Source organism: Zosterops lateralis (assembly GCF_965231275.1).
Source record: "Zosterops lateralis genome assembly, chromosome: 1".
NCBI lineage: Eukaryota > Metazoa > Chordata > Aves > Passeriformes > Zosteropidae > Zosterops > Zosterops lateralis.
In genome coordinates, this window is record NC_139762.1 from 147749310 (window position 1) to 147762983 (window position 13674).

General features: G+C 39.2%; 2 protein-coding genes across 4 annotated transcripts in view; one reads left to right on the forward strand and one right to left on the reverse strand.

Moving 5' to 3' along the window:
- Positions 1-2260, forward strand: part of MTBP (MDM2 binding protein) — a gene marked incomplete at its 5' end in the record, with an annotated part of 28064 nt that extends 25804 nt beyond the window's left edge. Inside the window, 2 exons of the mRNA XM_083882831.1 lie at positions 297-362; positions 1878-2260. Of these exons, the coding sequence (XP_083738957.1) occupies positions 297-362; positions 1878-1913 (102 nt within the window). The 3' untranslated portion in view covers positions 1914-2260. The remainder of the gene's footprint in view (positions 1-296; positions 363-1877) is intronic.
- A 3287-nt stretch (positions 2261-5547) lies between these two features.
- The window catches only part of SNTB1 (syntrophin beta 1), a 113390-nt gene continuing 105263 nt past the window's right edge, over positions 5548-13674 (reverse strand). Inside the window, exons 5-8 of one of the 3 annotated variants that reach the window (XM_083864574.1) lie at positions 13202-13398; positions 11506-11696; positions 8915-9003; positions 5548-6400 (exon numbers count right to left, since the gene is read on the reverse strand). In XM_083864574.1, coding sequence (XP_083720700.1) covers positions 6361-6400; positions 8915-9003; positions 11506-11696; positions 13202-13398 — 517 coding nt within the window. In that variant the 3' untranslated portion in view covers positions 5548-6360. Of the gene's footprint in view, positions 9004-11505; positions 11697-13201; positions 13399-13674 lie in introns of all 3 variants that reach the window. The other 2 variants (XM_083864576.1, XM_083864575.1) reach the window with 2 other exon arrangements.

Below are 13674 nucleotides of genomic sequence, written 5' to 3' on the forward strand. Positions count from 1 at the left end.
ATATCGATGAAGAAAAAAAGTTCTGGAAATTGTGCAGAAAGGTACCAGAAGGTTGGGAAGACTCAGTCATAATTGGGTACTAGGTTTGAACTGCTGTAAGACAACCTGCAACCCATTGGAAGAGATTTAAATTATTTTCCCTTTTTTTATTAAAAAAGCAAAGTCAAATAATTCTCCTGTTGTTCTGAACAAGGTGATAAAAGTAACACCACCCTGGTTATTAGGCGTCTTATAACCCAAATTAAAGTGACCATATGAGTTTGCTGACTTCTGTGGGTTTTTTGTTTCATATTTAGGACCTTAAAACTTCTAGGGGACTTCTCGATGAAATGAAGAAAACAGCAAACAGCAATGCTAAACAGGTAAGACCATGTGTTTATCTGTTCCTGTACATAGTCAAGGCACCTTGGCCACAGGATGGTTTAGTCCACAGCTTTAAGAGATGGAGACGTGCATACCCTTGGCTGTGGGTCTTGTTTCACTCTGATCTCACACAAACACTCTCCCAGTCAGTAGACCCAAGCCAAAATTTCCAGGTTTTGGATGGTATTTTAGTTACAGCTGCTGAGATGATGGGCCACAGTGAGAAATGGAAATGAAGACAATAAACGTTTCTACATCACTGGGGAAAAAAAAAGAAAGAGAGATGAGATTTTTCTCTAATTTTAGGATTGTTAGGGAATTCTCCTTTCATTGTGTTGAAGGAAATAATATTTCAAAGGTTAGGAAGTAATAAAGCTCTATAAAAGGAAATCAATTTTTTACAGGAAGCAATGAAAATCAGTAATTTTAGGCTTGTGAGTAACTGTAAGCACAAGGGATATCAGGTTGGGTTATTTGTGTGTAACATGGGACTTACATGAACAGCAGCACAGAGCAAATGACAGAAGTAAGTTTTCCTCCAGAAATTAAGTAACTCTGATTTAAGTTCTGAGACATAAACTGAAATGACTCCATGATTTGGGAGGGAAAAAAAGTGTCATACGTAACTACAATACAGTTTTCAGAACCGTAAATTAGATGGAAGAATTTGAAGTAGGTATCTTTGAAGAATTTGAAGTGAAGTAGTAGCTTTTTTTTTTTTCTCAAAAAAGCTGCTAGATCCCCACAGAACTTACTCTATGAGAGCAGTATTTGCTGTTCTGTGCTGTACTACTCATTTGTGGATTGCTTTGTATGGATGATAAGGTTTCAAAAACTGTGGGTTTTGATGTTTGGTGTTGAAGTGGGCTGTTGTGCTGACACACTGCTTCTCACCTCCATCTTTGTCTGGGCAGAAAATTGATAGTTTTTTTTGTATGCTTGCTATTGGCAAAAGATATTAAAATTGGTGTTCTCTTAAACTGCTTACATCTACCTGTATTAGAGAGTATTTTGAAATTGCTTCACAAAAATATAATTGCCAAGGACTACTCAGTGGTCTGAACAACTGCCCTGTTTGGAAAGCAGCAGTGAAAATGGTGGTAGATGCAGCAAATATTTGTGCAGGTAGTGCACAAATTATCCTTTATTCTTTCTTCTCTGGCATTAGGAACTTTTACTGCTGGAAGCATCAGCTGTATGGCATTATGTGCACCTTCTTGCTGGTATATGGGAAGAATAGGGGGAAATATTTAAATTCTGGGGTTCTAAAAATGCCTTTTCCTAAAGACATTCTGTAAGATTAAATACAGTTCTAGGGCAATGCTGTTTCTGCTCTGTTTATTAACAACACTTTCTCCTATTGAGTAATTTGCTTTTAAATCCTGTATAGTAAATACCACGCAGATGGTGGCAAAGGACTAAAGAAAGAATTGATAAAGTCTGTGAGGTGTTCTTAATTTGCTTTCAAACCCAGGAGTTATGTAAATTGTTTGCTTTCGCATTTATTTGCCCAGGTGATTGAATGGGTTTTGGAGAAGACTGGCAAGTAGAAGCACTGTGTGGATTCTATTCACACCTTCCCAGGAACTGTGGAGACAGAGCACTTGTGACTAGAGAAGCCTTATACTGCTCAATGCACACACAGATCTGCACACTTTGGTGAGTGTAATTATATAGACTCATTCTTCAAGCACAGCACCAAGCTTGGAAACTTTTTATACTGCAAGTTTTTAATTTTTTTTAAATTCAAATGAAAAGAGATTGTATTTTATATGTGTATTTATTATGTTTGTTAAAAGGAATATAGCTTGACCTGGTTTATAAAGCTTTGTATATTTTTCTAACAGTGTATTTGGTTTTTGTATGAATAAAAACCCCCACATATTTAATTTTGATAAGTACTACTTTGTTTTACCTTTTTCTGTGAAGATCTCTATTCTACTGACTACTGCTTGCTCTTGTATAAACAGCAGTTTACAGCATTGACCATTAACATTTTATACACTAATTAAGAACAGTTCCTATTCTGCAGGTGAAAACAAACATAATCAGAATTTAAATCATAATTATCTCTGTGTTGTAACATAAGGAAGAAAAAAAGCATGGCTTGAAACTTGATACAAGGTCCCATTAAAGAAAGTTTCTTTGTTTTACAAGCTGAATTTTTGGTATAATTTCCTGCATGCTCTTTGTAACACATCTTAGAAAAATATCTAGGAGAGGTCTGAGATTTCTTTTCCTGGAAGAGGAGAAAATCAAAGCAATAGTGGTAATGAGGATGGTGAGAGCTGGAGAAAAGCTGGTGTGCTATGCTGAAATGTAAGGGGAAAAAAGTGTTTCTAGCTGTGTTACAAATACAGTAAAATACTTAATTTGGCCTCAGTTTGTTTAAGTCTCTGGCATGTACCTGGCTGGGATTAATGTAATTATTAAAGTTAGTACTTTGTTGAGATGAGGAGTTCCTACTAAGCCTTCTGTATTAAGGATTTCCTACTTATATAAACCAATGGAATTAAAACTGATAGAGATGCAGGGCTATTGTTTGCTATGTTATCCTGGTAGGGAAATAAATTAAGCAATACAAATAAAAATGAAATGTAATGTTGTGTAAAAGTAATCAAACTAAACCATGTGGAGGCTTGACTTAATAGTGTAAAATCTGCTTTCTCTAAAGAGCCTTCCTGATTTTGTGACATTATTGTTTGCTTAATTCTATTTGGTGTAAAGCTGAGCCCTAAGGAGGTTTTTCACATCTATCAGGCCTTGGAGTTAAACTGTTCTGTTCCTTTGTTCCTAAGTTTACCACTGTCCTGCACTCTCCAAGACCTTTTCTGACTGGGTGTGTACTTGATTTAACCGAGCTGTAGTGGGAGAGCTCTGAAGTTGTTCTGCTGTGACTGTGGGCTCTAGTGAGTACTGTGTGCATCTAAGCCCAGGACAAACATAACTATTTGTAAGATGGATTACATTTGTCTGCACAATGCCACACATCCACAGCATCCCAGTTGTAGTGATTTGGTAAAATAGAAATGTAATGAAGAGACATATTTAAATAATCATTTAATAAGTGCACGCACAAAATTGCTCCAATGTAATGATTACTGTGTATGGCTCACATTTCTTTGCATTCAATATAGAAAACAAGAAAGTAATCAAGACATTAAACTTTCTTAACATCTTACAGTGAATCAAGAAAGTCTCTACTTCCAGAGAGAGGAAAGCTGTAAGCTGTAGCCTTATCTCTTCAGCCTGAATGCTAATACTTTTGTGTCTGAATACTAAAGCAAGCCACTGAAAGTTGTATTTTCTACTTAATTTTGGAAAGTTTATGTATTTGTAATTAGAAAAACTTTGTAGTTAATAATTATACATAAGTTGATAAGTAAAAGTACAGAAGCTCTATGTTTCATAAATCCTTGAGGCTAGCTGCCATGAGCAAAGAAAATACCTTTAGGAAAGTAATTAATACTTTGAACTGGTTTTCTTGTACTTCAAGTAGAACTCAATGGTTATTGCTTTAATTAATTCTGTAGACTCAAAGGCTGGCCTGAAATAATCAGCAGGAAAGCAGTTAGAGAAACATAAGCATTTTGATGTATTGTTTTTTGCACAATTCCCAGTGCAGAACTAATAACACTGCTACCCATGTCTCATTTGCTCTTTATGTTGGTGGCTTTTTAGGGCAAGTGGTAGCTGTTTTATTATTGTGGCTTAATAACACTGTGCCCCATTTGAGCTGTGATAACTCTCCCTGTCCATGCTCTTAACCTACAAAAAAGCAGGCAATAATTTGACCTGGTCCACTGTCACAGCACTAAACCAAATTATTTTACATCTGTCATAGTTCCAAAAGCCCACATCGAGAGTTCCTGCAGCTCAGCTGATGCGATGCAGAATGTAACATCATCCTGTCCCTCTGAACTTGAAATTGTTTTCTTGTTTGTGGCTGCTGATCCCCAATTCCAGTCTGCATTGTTTTGGGTGCTTGCTTTCATGTTTTTTGCAAGTCAGGATATAAGTCATATTGACCAGTACACATTTCTGGTTTACCCATAACCCATCCATCCTATATAATAAGCACATAACATAACATAGCATAATATAATAACATTACATGTAGAAGCACATCATCCATCCATGTTATGTGCTTATATTCCCCACAGGATTGGGGTAAGACAGCACTGATGTGGTTGCAATTACTTGGTGATATGATTACTTGTCATATTACAGCAATTACATGATTAATATCACTAGGCTGTCACAGAACTTAGCTTGGGTACTAATGGTTGTCCAAATTCACAAACTTCTTTGTCCCACTTCACAGTTCTCCCTTGGAATTTGTTTTCTAAATTTGTTTCCTAATGCCTCTAATTATTTACACAAGCATGGAAATTCTGATGAAGGAAAAAAAATGAAAAGCTAATCCCATGTGGGAAAAGCAGGTGATTATGTTCAACAGGAGGTTATTGTCATTGTTAAATATTGAAAATGTTTTCCCCCTCATTCTTTTAAATTAAATTTTTGCCCTGGTTAGTCTGGGGGTTCACTTCTAGCAAGCAGGCTGAGTTTCTCAGAATTTTGCAAGTATATTATTAATATCTGCTCTTCAAAATCAAAGTCACCACTGAATTCAAAAGTGTCCATAATATACACAGTGTGTGTATATATAAAAAGATGTATTATATACTGTATTAATGGTCTCTCTATATAGTAAATAGACTCAGTAAATAGATAGTTATCAATCTGCCAGTTTGACTTTTATGGAAAATAACATAAATTTAGAAATCAATGGCAGTGTAATGATCTGGAGCACATAATTTCTTTAGGCTATGATTCTGCTTCCACTGAAACCAAAGAAACTTCAATTAACTTTTAAGCATGGGTAAGAGAACACTGAGAATGGTTTTGGGTGGAAATGAGATCAATCTCCTCTTCAAATCAGCTGAGCTTTCCAAAGCAAAGTGCTGGGTGGAGCATATTGCCATGTGGGAGGAAGAAATTCTAATATTCTGTAGAATGAAAACACTTGTTATTTGCAAAAACTATTTGCAAAATTTGCAAATTCTAATGGTGTTTGTGGTGGTGAGTTGCTTGGTAGCATGTCAAGAGTCTTGTTCTGATTTCTGAAGTACCTTAAGAAAGATGCTGGTTCCATTTGAAGGGCAGGACTATTAGAAAAACCAGTATGATTCTCTGAACACAGTCAGATCCGCTTTATTTATTTATTTATTTTTTTAACAAACACTTTAGATCACATTTTTCCAATAACATTTTTCCTCCAATATGTATCCCAGTCCTTCTCATGATGAAGCTGCTATACAAACTTTCTGATAAGACCATTCCATTTATAGTCATTATTTTGTGAAAAGAGTAAAACTCTGGAATATCCCTTTTTTAGGCTTTCCATGAGGCTGTTTTGTCATAACTTGGGTCAGACTGAAAGAAAAGGCTTACATTCCCACAGTTAGCTTTTCTATTTGGGCCATTAAGTTAAGAATTAAATCAAAGGAGAAAAAAAATCTCTTTTTCCATAACCATTCATAAGAGAAAAAAGGCACATGTTGGCCTCAGTCCTTGGATACAGAAGCTTCAGCAGAAATTTCTGCTTTTTCTTTATTTTTTTATAAGTCTTCTGTTACCCCCTAGTCCAGTATAAGCAACAGAGAAAACATTGCAACTTCAGCAGAGATGTCTGAATGACCTGCCCTAAAACATCCCTATAGGATTTCAGGGTTTTTTCTTAAATTTTAAGTCTTTAATTCGTTCCACCAATGCAATTAACAGTTCTTTCAAGTAACAGAATTCTTAACAGAAGCACTGAAGTTTAAATGTATTTCTCCCATCCCAAAACCAAAGGACAGCCTTCTAGATAGTTTGTCTGGATACAAAGTAAGCTCACCTCACAAAAATCCAATAAATGACTTTATTAAATATATTCTTTTCCTCTAAAATATAAATATTCACTATACTCTTATAAATGTGGAGTAGGTTCATATTTCATTTGTCTATCCCATCCAAATATGAATCAGTCCAAAATCTGAAAATGAAGAAATAGATTCTGTAATTATCATTAATTTTTTTTCTATAAATATATATAATATGAATTTTCTTTGCAAACTGCTTAGTTATTCACTTAGACTTCATATAGTACTGAGCACCTTAGATTACATTTTGTGTCATTTAATTGTTGGCACTAATATAGGAATTTGTAATATTTACAATGCACATACATGTTAGGTATAACATTCCAGTGATCTGTAAGTGTTAAAAGGAAGAAGGAAATAGTGTGGTATAGTTTACATATGTATTTAACCTACCCCCCCAGAATGCAAGTTTTCACTTCAACCTCTGGAACTTTTACAGGAGCTTGTCTCCAAATTTTTAAGTTATACTTTGGACCAGCAATAAAAAATGTCCTGAACTGTTTTTTGAAGACTTCAAACAAGTTTCCTTGATAAGGTGACATGAGCTCCTCCTCAGAGCCCTGTCCCCCTGCGTACCGACTGCTCTCAGCTTCCCAGATTTTTCCCAGAAGCTTCCAAGCCCAAGGAGGCCCAAATAACTGCCACAGAAAGTTGTGTGAATGGCAGTGGTCACTAAATGGAAATGTCCATCTGGAAATTACTGGTAAGTTATGTAACATGTTACCTCCTACCTTGTTAATTTACACAAGGAATTAATTTTTAAGTGCAAGTACCATGACAATAAAATGAAAGTGCAGAGCTGGGTGGATCCTTCCCTCATGCCTCTGACTGCTGAGAGGTGCTGGGATTGGGGCTGCTCTTCCAATTGGGCATTGAGCTGTTATTCAATGATTATTTTATTTATGAATTCAGCCCATCATCCTAATATTCTAATTGGTTTTGATGATTAAGATACCTATGGAAATCACCATGTTCTTATGCCATGAATAGGCAGCATGACTTATGCTTAACTCTCAAACTTAGATTAAAAACAACAAGGAACCAAAATGTGTTTTTAACTTTCCCCTTTGCCAACCAAATGATGCTAAGTTGAAATCTATGTGCTTTCTTAGGAATAAAAGAAATGTTGTAATATGAAAACTGAATATCCATGAACACTGAATATATTACTACCTGTACATTACTGTATATTACTTCCTGTCCTTCAAAGTGTGAATTTAGGGCAAAAGTCTAAAAGCAGACAAAACCCCACCCCTGAAGCTGTTCTTTTTACAAAGGGAGAACAACACAAGTGGCATCCCTGTTTTGCTTCTTCCTATTCCCACCAGATCACATAATGCCAGTTTATTACTTCCAGGTGCAAGCTGGGTACATCCTCTCTGGTGCTGAAGGTCAGTGTTCCTGCCTGCTTTTTGCTGCACAAGTAGCTGTGAATAAGGCTGAAACTCAGTGAATCACAACAGTAAGCTGTGGTGCAAAACAGTCACCACAAAGTTGTGGGCATGGAGATGAACATCTTTTATTTCCCCAGCAAGAAATTTGGTCTTGCCAAGTCATGCCCACAAGAGCAGTTCCATGTCAAGGATTGAGGCTTGTGTTCCTGCCCTGGTGTATGTTTCTCACTGTTATGAAGCTGCTTCAATAATTTTTTCAAAAACTCATAAAATCAAGTCTTCCTCCTTCCTTATGTTTGTTCTTCTAAGAAGACCACATAACCAGCCTTGTCTGAGCAAAGAGAGTGACTCAGTAGGGGTAGGAGGACAGACTCTTAGTATGGCTTTCTACTGGGAAACTGCCATGGAGATATGCTGGCAGAAGCATCATCATGCCTCAGAATAGATTCAGGTAACTTTTACCTGAGCTGGGGCTCCCAAATAGATGAAACTCATTAAGCTCTTCTAGGAAGTCTATAAAAATGCATCCTGTGTTCATTAACAAAGGACACACCTGCCTGTGCCCCCCTGACATCCCTATGGCTGGTTGCTTTGGCTCCATGGAATGTGGGTGACATGTGGTTACTGCTTAATGTGAAATTGCCCCTGGCAGGGGCCCTCCAGCTGTTACCTGACCACAGCTGGATTGCTTCAGTGTGTCTAATTCAAAGGTGTGTATTTGCAGGTTCTGCTGGGTATTCATGCAACAGGTTCTTGCAATGCTCCAAAAGAAAAACCTTCTATAAGAGGTGCACAGATTATAACTGAAACAACTTTTTACTTTCAGGTGATAGGACAATCTTTAGAGGATTTCTCCCCAAACAACCTTGGCTTGCATCACAACCAAAGGGTGCTCTTGCCTGCATAGCCCTTTATATAGACAAGTACACTGGAATAGGCACAATTTATGATTCTGAAACGTATACATGTGTGGTACTACACGCTTTTATGGTCTCATATGGGATTTTAAAATCCCATTATTTACAATGAAATCCCCCTTATTCCTTGTCATGCCATCTCTTTAGCTGGTCAAAATGAAACCTGGGCCTTGGAGGACTGCAGAAATGACCAATGCCCAGTCCTGAGTCCCAGGCTGGTGTCTGCTGACAGCTGGGACAGGTTGTTGCTGTTCACTGTACTTCAGATTAGTGTGGTTACCCCGTCTCTCTGACGAAACAGATGGATCCCACTTACGCCACCAAGCCCAGTCTCGTGATCTTTGCTGACAGGAAGGAATGAATGATGAAAACAATTGGTTTTGGACAGGAATGAAGGTCCAGTTGCTGGAAGTACAGAAAAAAAAATCAGGCTGAGAATTATAGCTCAAAGAAGAAATCATTTACTGAGTACTCAAACTGCTGTCTGGTATTTCAAACAGGCTTCTAATAATAACAACCCTTCTCTACACCATATTGTTTTTCCTTTGCATTCAGCTGCAAATATTTAGGTTACTAAAACTAGTAAGTATCTTGGAAGCAGGTGAGATACTGGTGCTTCTGGCCTTGTATCCACCTGGGTGAGCAGCTGAGAAAGCTGAGTCAGATACTGCAAGCACTTCTTCAAGAGGCTCAGCTCCATCTTTTTTGGCCGTTTCTGCCTGGGATGGTGGTGGGACTGCTCTGCCTGATGCCCAGTGCATCTGCTATTGGCACAGCTGAAGTACCTTCAGCCAGTGCTGCACAGCTGCTTCTCTGTTCTCAGAGCCAGCAGTGAGACTGAACTCAAACTTTGTTCTCCATAGTTGTGGTTCAGATGATGTCACCACACACTTGCTAAGCACCACAGGCTTGTCAGTGTGCAGAGGCCCAACAACAGGGTCACGTCAAAACAAACCACATTGGCCTTTTGTGGTGGTGCATTCTGCCCTGCTTCCTCCTTTTTCAGGCTGCACTACCATCTGAGAAATGCTTGTTAGGCCTAGGGCTTGGCCTTGAAAAGCAGCACTTGGGCTCAGCCCATCCTGAGCCTACCAGTAACACCCTCCACTCCCAGGAACTGCTGCTGTCTAAGGAGTTCCTGTTTCCCTTACGAACAACCCTGGGAACTATTCTCCTTGCCTGAATGGCACAACATTCCTGCTCTCACATTTTCAAAGAAAGTGCCAACCCAAACTGTGGCCAGCATGAAAATTGTTATGACTAAAGCCCACTCTCTTGTGACCCTATAAACAGCTGTCCAAAATGAGACCCTTTGAGCTCTCCTGAGCTGCAGCAGGCTGTGACCAGCCCCTCCCTCTGTGTGGGGCCTCTCAGAGCCAGACAGCTCTTGGGTTTGCTGTATGTGGAAATCTCCAAACAATCGAGGCCTGACCCCTTCACCCAACAGGAGATGCAAAAGCATCCAAAGTGAGTGTTTCCCTGACCTCTGAGGGGATTTTTTCCCAGGTACTTTGCCTGCACTGACTCCTTCTGTCTGTGTACATGCACCTGTGTACATGCCTTGGCAAATCTGGGAGAAATGCTGTTTTCTTAGATGTTTAAGAACATTAGATAACTCAGTAAGTTAGGCCTGTAAGTAAGATTGAATAAGATTAAACATAAGTTGTAAGCTAAATTAAATCCTGTTGAGTGTTGTTCTTCTATTGAGTAGCTAAGTTCAACTTTGAAGTCGTAAGTTGGGTTAAATGCTTTTATTCCTCTGGTATAAGTTAAGTGTTGTTCCTTTGTTAAATTGTTAGGTTTAACGTATAAGTTAAGCTAAAGTACTGTAAGGTTTGAGTGCTGTTAGGTTTTTAGACTGTGTTCCTTTTTATCCTTCACTATCCTTTTGCTACACACACCTTTACACACACACACAAACCCCATAGAAAGTTCTCAGTTCATTTCTGTTTTGATTGCTGGATTTTGATTGCCTATTTTTATTGTTGCTTTGTTTCCTTGGTCTGCCTTAATAATAGTCCTGTAGGCAGTGGAGTCAATCTTGCCAATGAACTCTGTCATGCTGTCACTAAATATTAAATCTGGTTTTTGCTGATACTCTTGGTGGTGATTTTTTAAGCCATCTCAAACATTTGTTCCTAACACCTTTCCAGCAGTCATGAATCAACTTTATTGACAGCTAATAAGAAATTCCCTTCAAAAGCCTGACAATCAGCAGTATGTTAACAAAGATGATATTTTGAATTATGCGCCCACGATGTTTAGGAACTGCTGAAAAAAATCAGCGAGGAAAGACCATGTTTACATTAACAATTAATGGATTTAAACTCCTCTTTGGAATATGCGCCTTATTTTTAGGCCTTGTGACAGCTTAGAGACCTATGCAAGCAGTTTGCACAACATCTGTAGCTTTTTTCCCAGCAACTGCATGTTCAAAATACCTAAAACATAGCTTGTTGCCATAACATGAAGTCCCTATGTGTATTAATTGGAATTAATAAGGTCCCATTCTTAAGTTCTTTCATCCTCAATCATTTAAAGAAGTGAAATGGATACATATAAAAAAAAATTAATATGTAGCTATTTAGAGGTACAGTTTGTTCTTAAATATGACAAATATTTAATCTCTCTTTGTATGGTTTTACAATTTTAACTGTCTTTTTAGTTTATCTCCTTCTAAAGCCTGATCATCATGCTGTGCTAGAAAGCACAGTGTCTAAATACTCATACTGGAACCTGGCACTGGCCAACCATTAGAATGGAACAGAATGGAATAAAGTATTTCAGTTGGAAGGGGGCTACAGTGCTCATCTAGTCCAACTTCCAGTAGTGCTTCTCCATCCCCATAGCCTGTAGGACAACCCAAGAGCTGGTACCATGCATCCCTTTGCTAAACACAGTACTTACAATTTCTCCATCTTTTTCTCCAAAGTCTAAATAGAGCATCCTTATTCCATCATCTGAGGACATTTTTAGTTTTTCGTAGGGATATTGTGCAAGAATCTTGGAGAAGGCACCATCTTGTGGTTCAGTTGTTAGGGAGAATCCGTGTTCATAATGGATGGTCAAGCGGCACTCCTGGCTTTTGTATGTGCAGGCTGGAGAAGAAATCAAAATTTAGTCTCTCACATTCTCAAAATCAGTTCTTCATGTTGCATCATGTATCTCACATGCTGACCAGTGTACTGAAGTTTAAGAAGGCTCAGACTGGTGTTTCCTCCTTCCAAACCTTGACAAAGTCACAACTACTCTTCTTGCATCTGACAGACATGGCCAGAATCAATAAACACGGCACACAATGCATGAGAAAATTAGGAGCTGTAAAGGGTTTCCCTAAAGTATTTTGACAAAGATGAAGACACTCCTGAGTCCTCATTACTGTTGTGGTAATTGAAAAAGGGCCCAGATAATTGTATATAATAGCTACTGCAGCAGAAAATCTGCATCTCCCCCTCAGCTCTGAAACAGAGGCCATGATCCAAATTAAAGAATGAAGAGTTTTAGTGATCACATCCCAAATTCACTATTCCATCACTTTCTTGGAACAATTCTACCAAAGAAGGATCCTTGGCAGTGGGATAAAAGCACTGTGATAAAAGATGGGGCTGATGCCCTTCTTCTTGTGGAAAGAATGGCATCTATGGCACGGTACCAAGGAGATGAACCTGTTCTCAGGCTGGTTCCTGCTCTTTGGCTCTCTGCACATCAGAGGCCCTCACAGAGCATCCTGAGCTCCCTGTGGGGACTGGGGCCTGGCAGCTGACAAGCAGCCACGTGACTCCACCTGAGGTTTGAGAAACAAGAACTGCCCTTTGGCATGGCTTTGGCTCCTGCTCTCACATTTTTAGGAAATGAGTGAAGATAAAATTCAACATTAACAGCCCTGCCAGTTGTACGACTAGCAGGGGAAGGACTGCAAAGCCTGGGGGCACTAAAGAGAAAGGCCCAGCCTCAAACCCCAGAGCCACCTGAGGCTTGCAGCTGCCTGGCCAAACAGGGAATCACTCCAGAGTATCTGCAGCCAAGTACTTTTACTCCAATCGATTTTACATGTACAGAAGCACTGAGAAATAACACTCAGATGTTGAGGGAAGGGAATTACTACCCATCAAAATGTGGTTATTAGATTGGTTTGTGGTTCTTTACTCTCTAGTGTGTAGAGCTGGGTGAATAAATGACCACTTGTGAATGTGCCAGTCCTCTTCTGCCTCCTCCCTCTGCAGGAGAAACTCCTGCTAGGCTCGCAGGAGTCTCCTGAATCTACTTCTGAATGAAGAGAAAAATGCTCTTTTCTGTGGTTGCTGGACAAACATCTGACAATTACTCCTCTGTGACATGCAGGCCTACCTGGCTGACTACAGACTTGTTTCTGAAACAACATGCTGAAAACAAACCCAAAATTCAGCATGACAAGGAGTGTGTCATGGGACACATGTACCACAGCAGCTGGGACTGGCTCAGAACCTGAGAGTATTTTAAACAAGTAGAATCCTAAACATGCAGATTTTTAAAATAAATCACCTCTAGCCAAAGGAACTTGAACTGCAGTGTCACTGGAAGGGTGTGGAGGTGTGGAAATGGCAGCGCTGCAGGGGTTACTCACATGTGGTGATTTCTGTGATAAGCTCTGCAGAATTGTGGCAGCCCTGCACTACACTCCTCGTCCACAATGAGAGGTCTCGACTGGTCTCAGTCCTGAACAGATGAGTTTCAATCCCTTGTCTTGTACCGGTACGGGTTGCAAAGGACAAATCCACCCCTGACTTCGGTGAGCCTTTTCCTGGGCCAGAATGAACCAACCTGCAATTGGATTTGAAAACACATCAGGAAATTCTGACAACAGCACACTGCACCAAAATCCCCACCTGAGCGCAGCTCTGCTCTGCACATTCCTAAGACACATGGTTGGGAGCATGAGAACTCCCATCTCCTCTCTCAGAAGAGTGAAGGTCCAAGGCAGTGAGCACAGAAGCAGCTGGATACACAGGTTATGGCGTACATGTCCCAAAATTACGTAATGAATTGCACAAAACATCCCTTTGCATGAAGAACTGAGAGGAGTCCTTGACTGGTCTG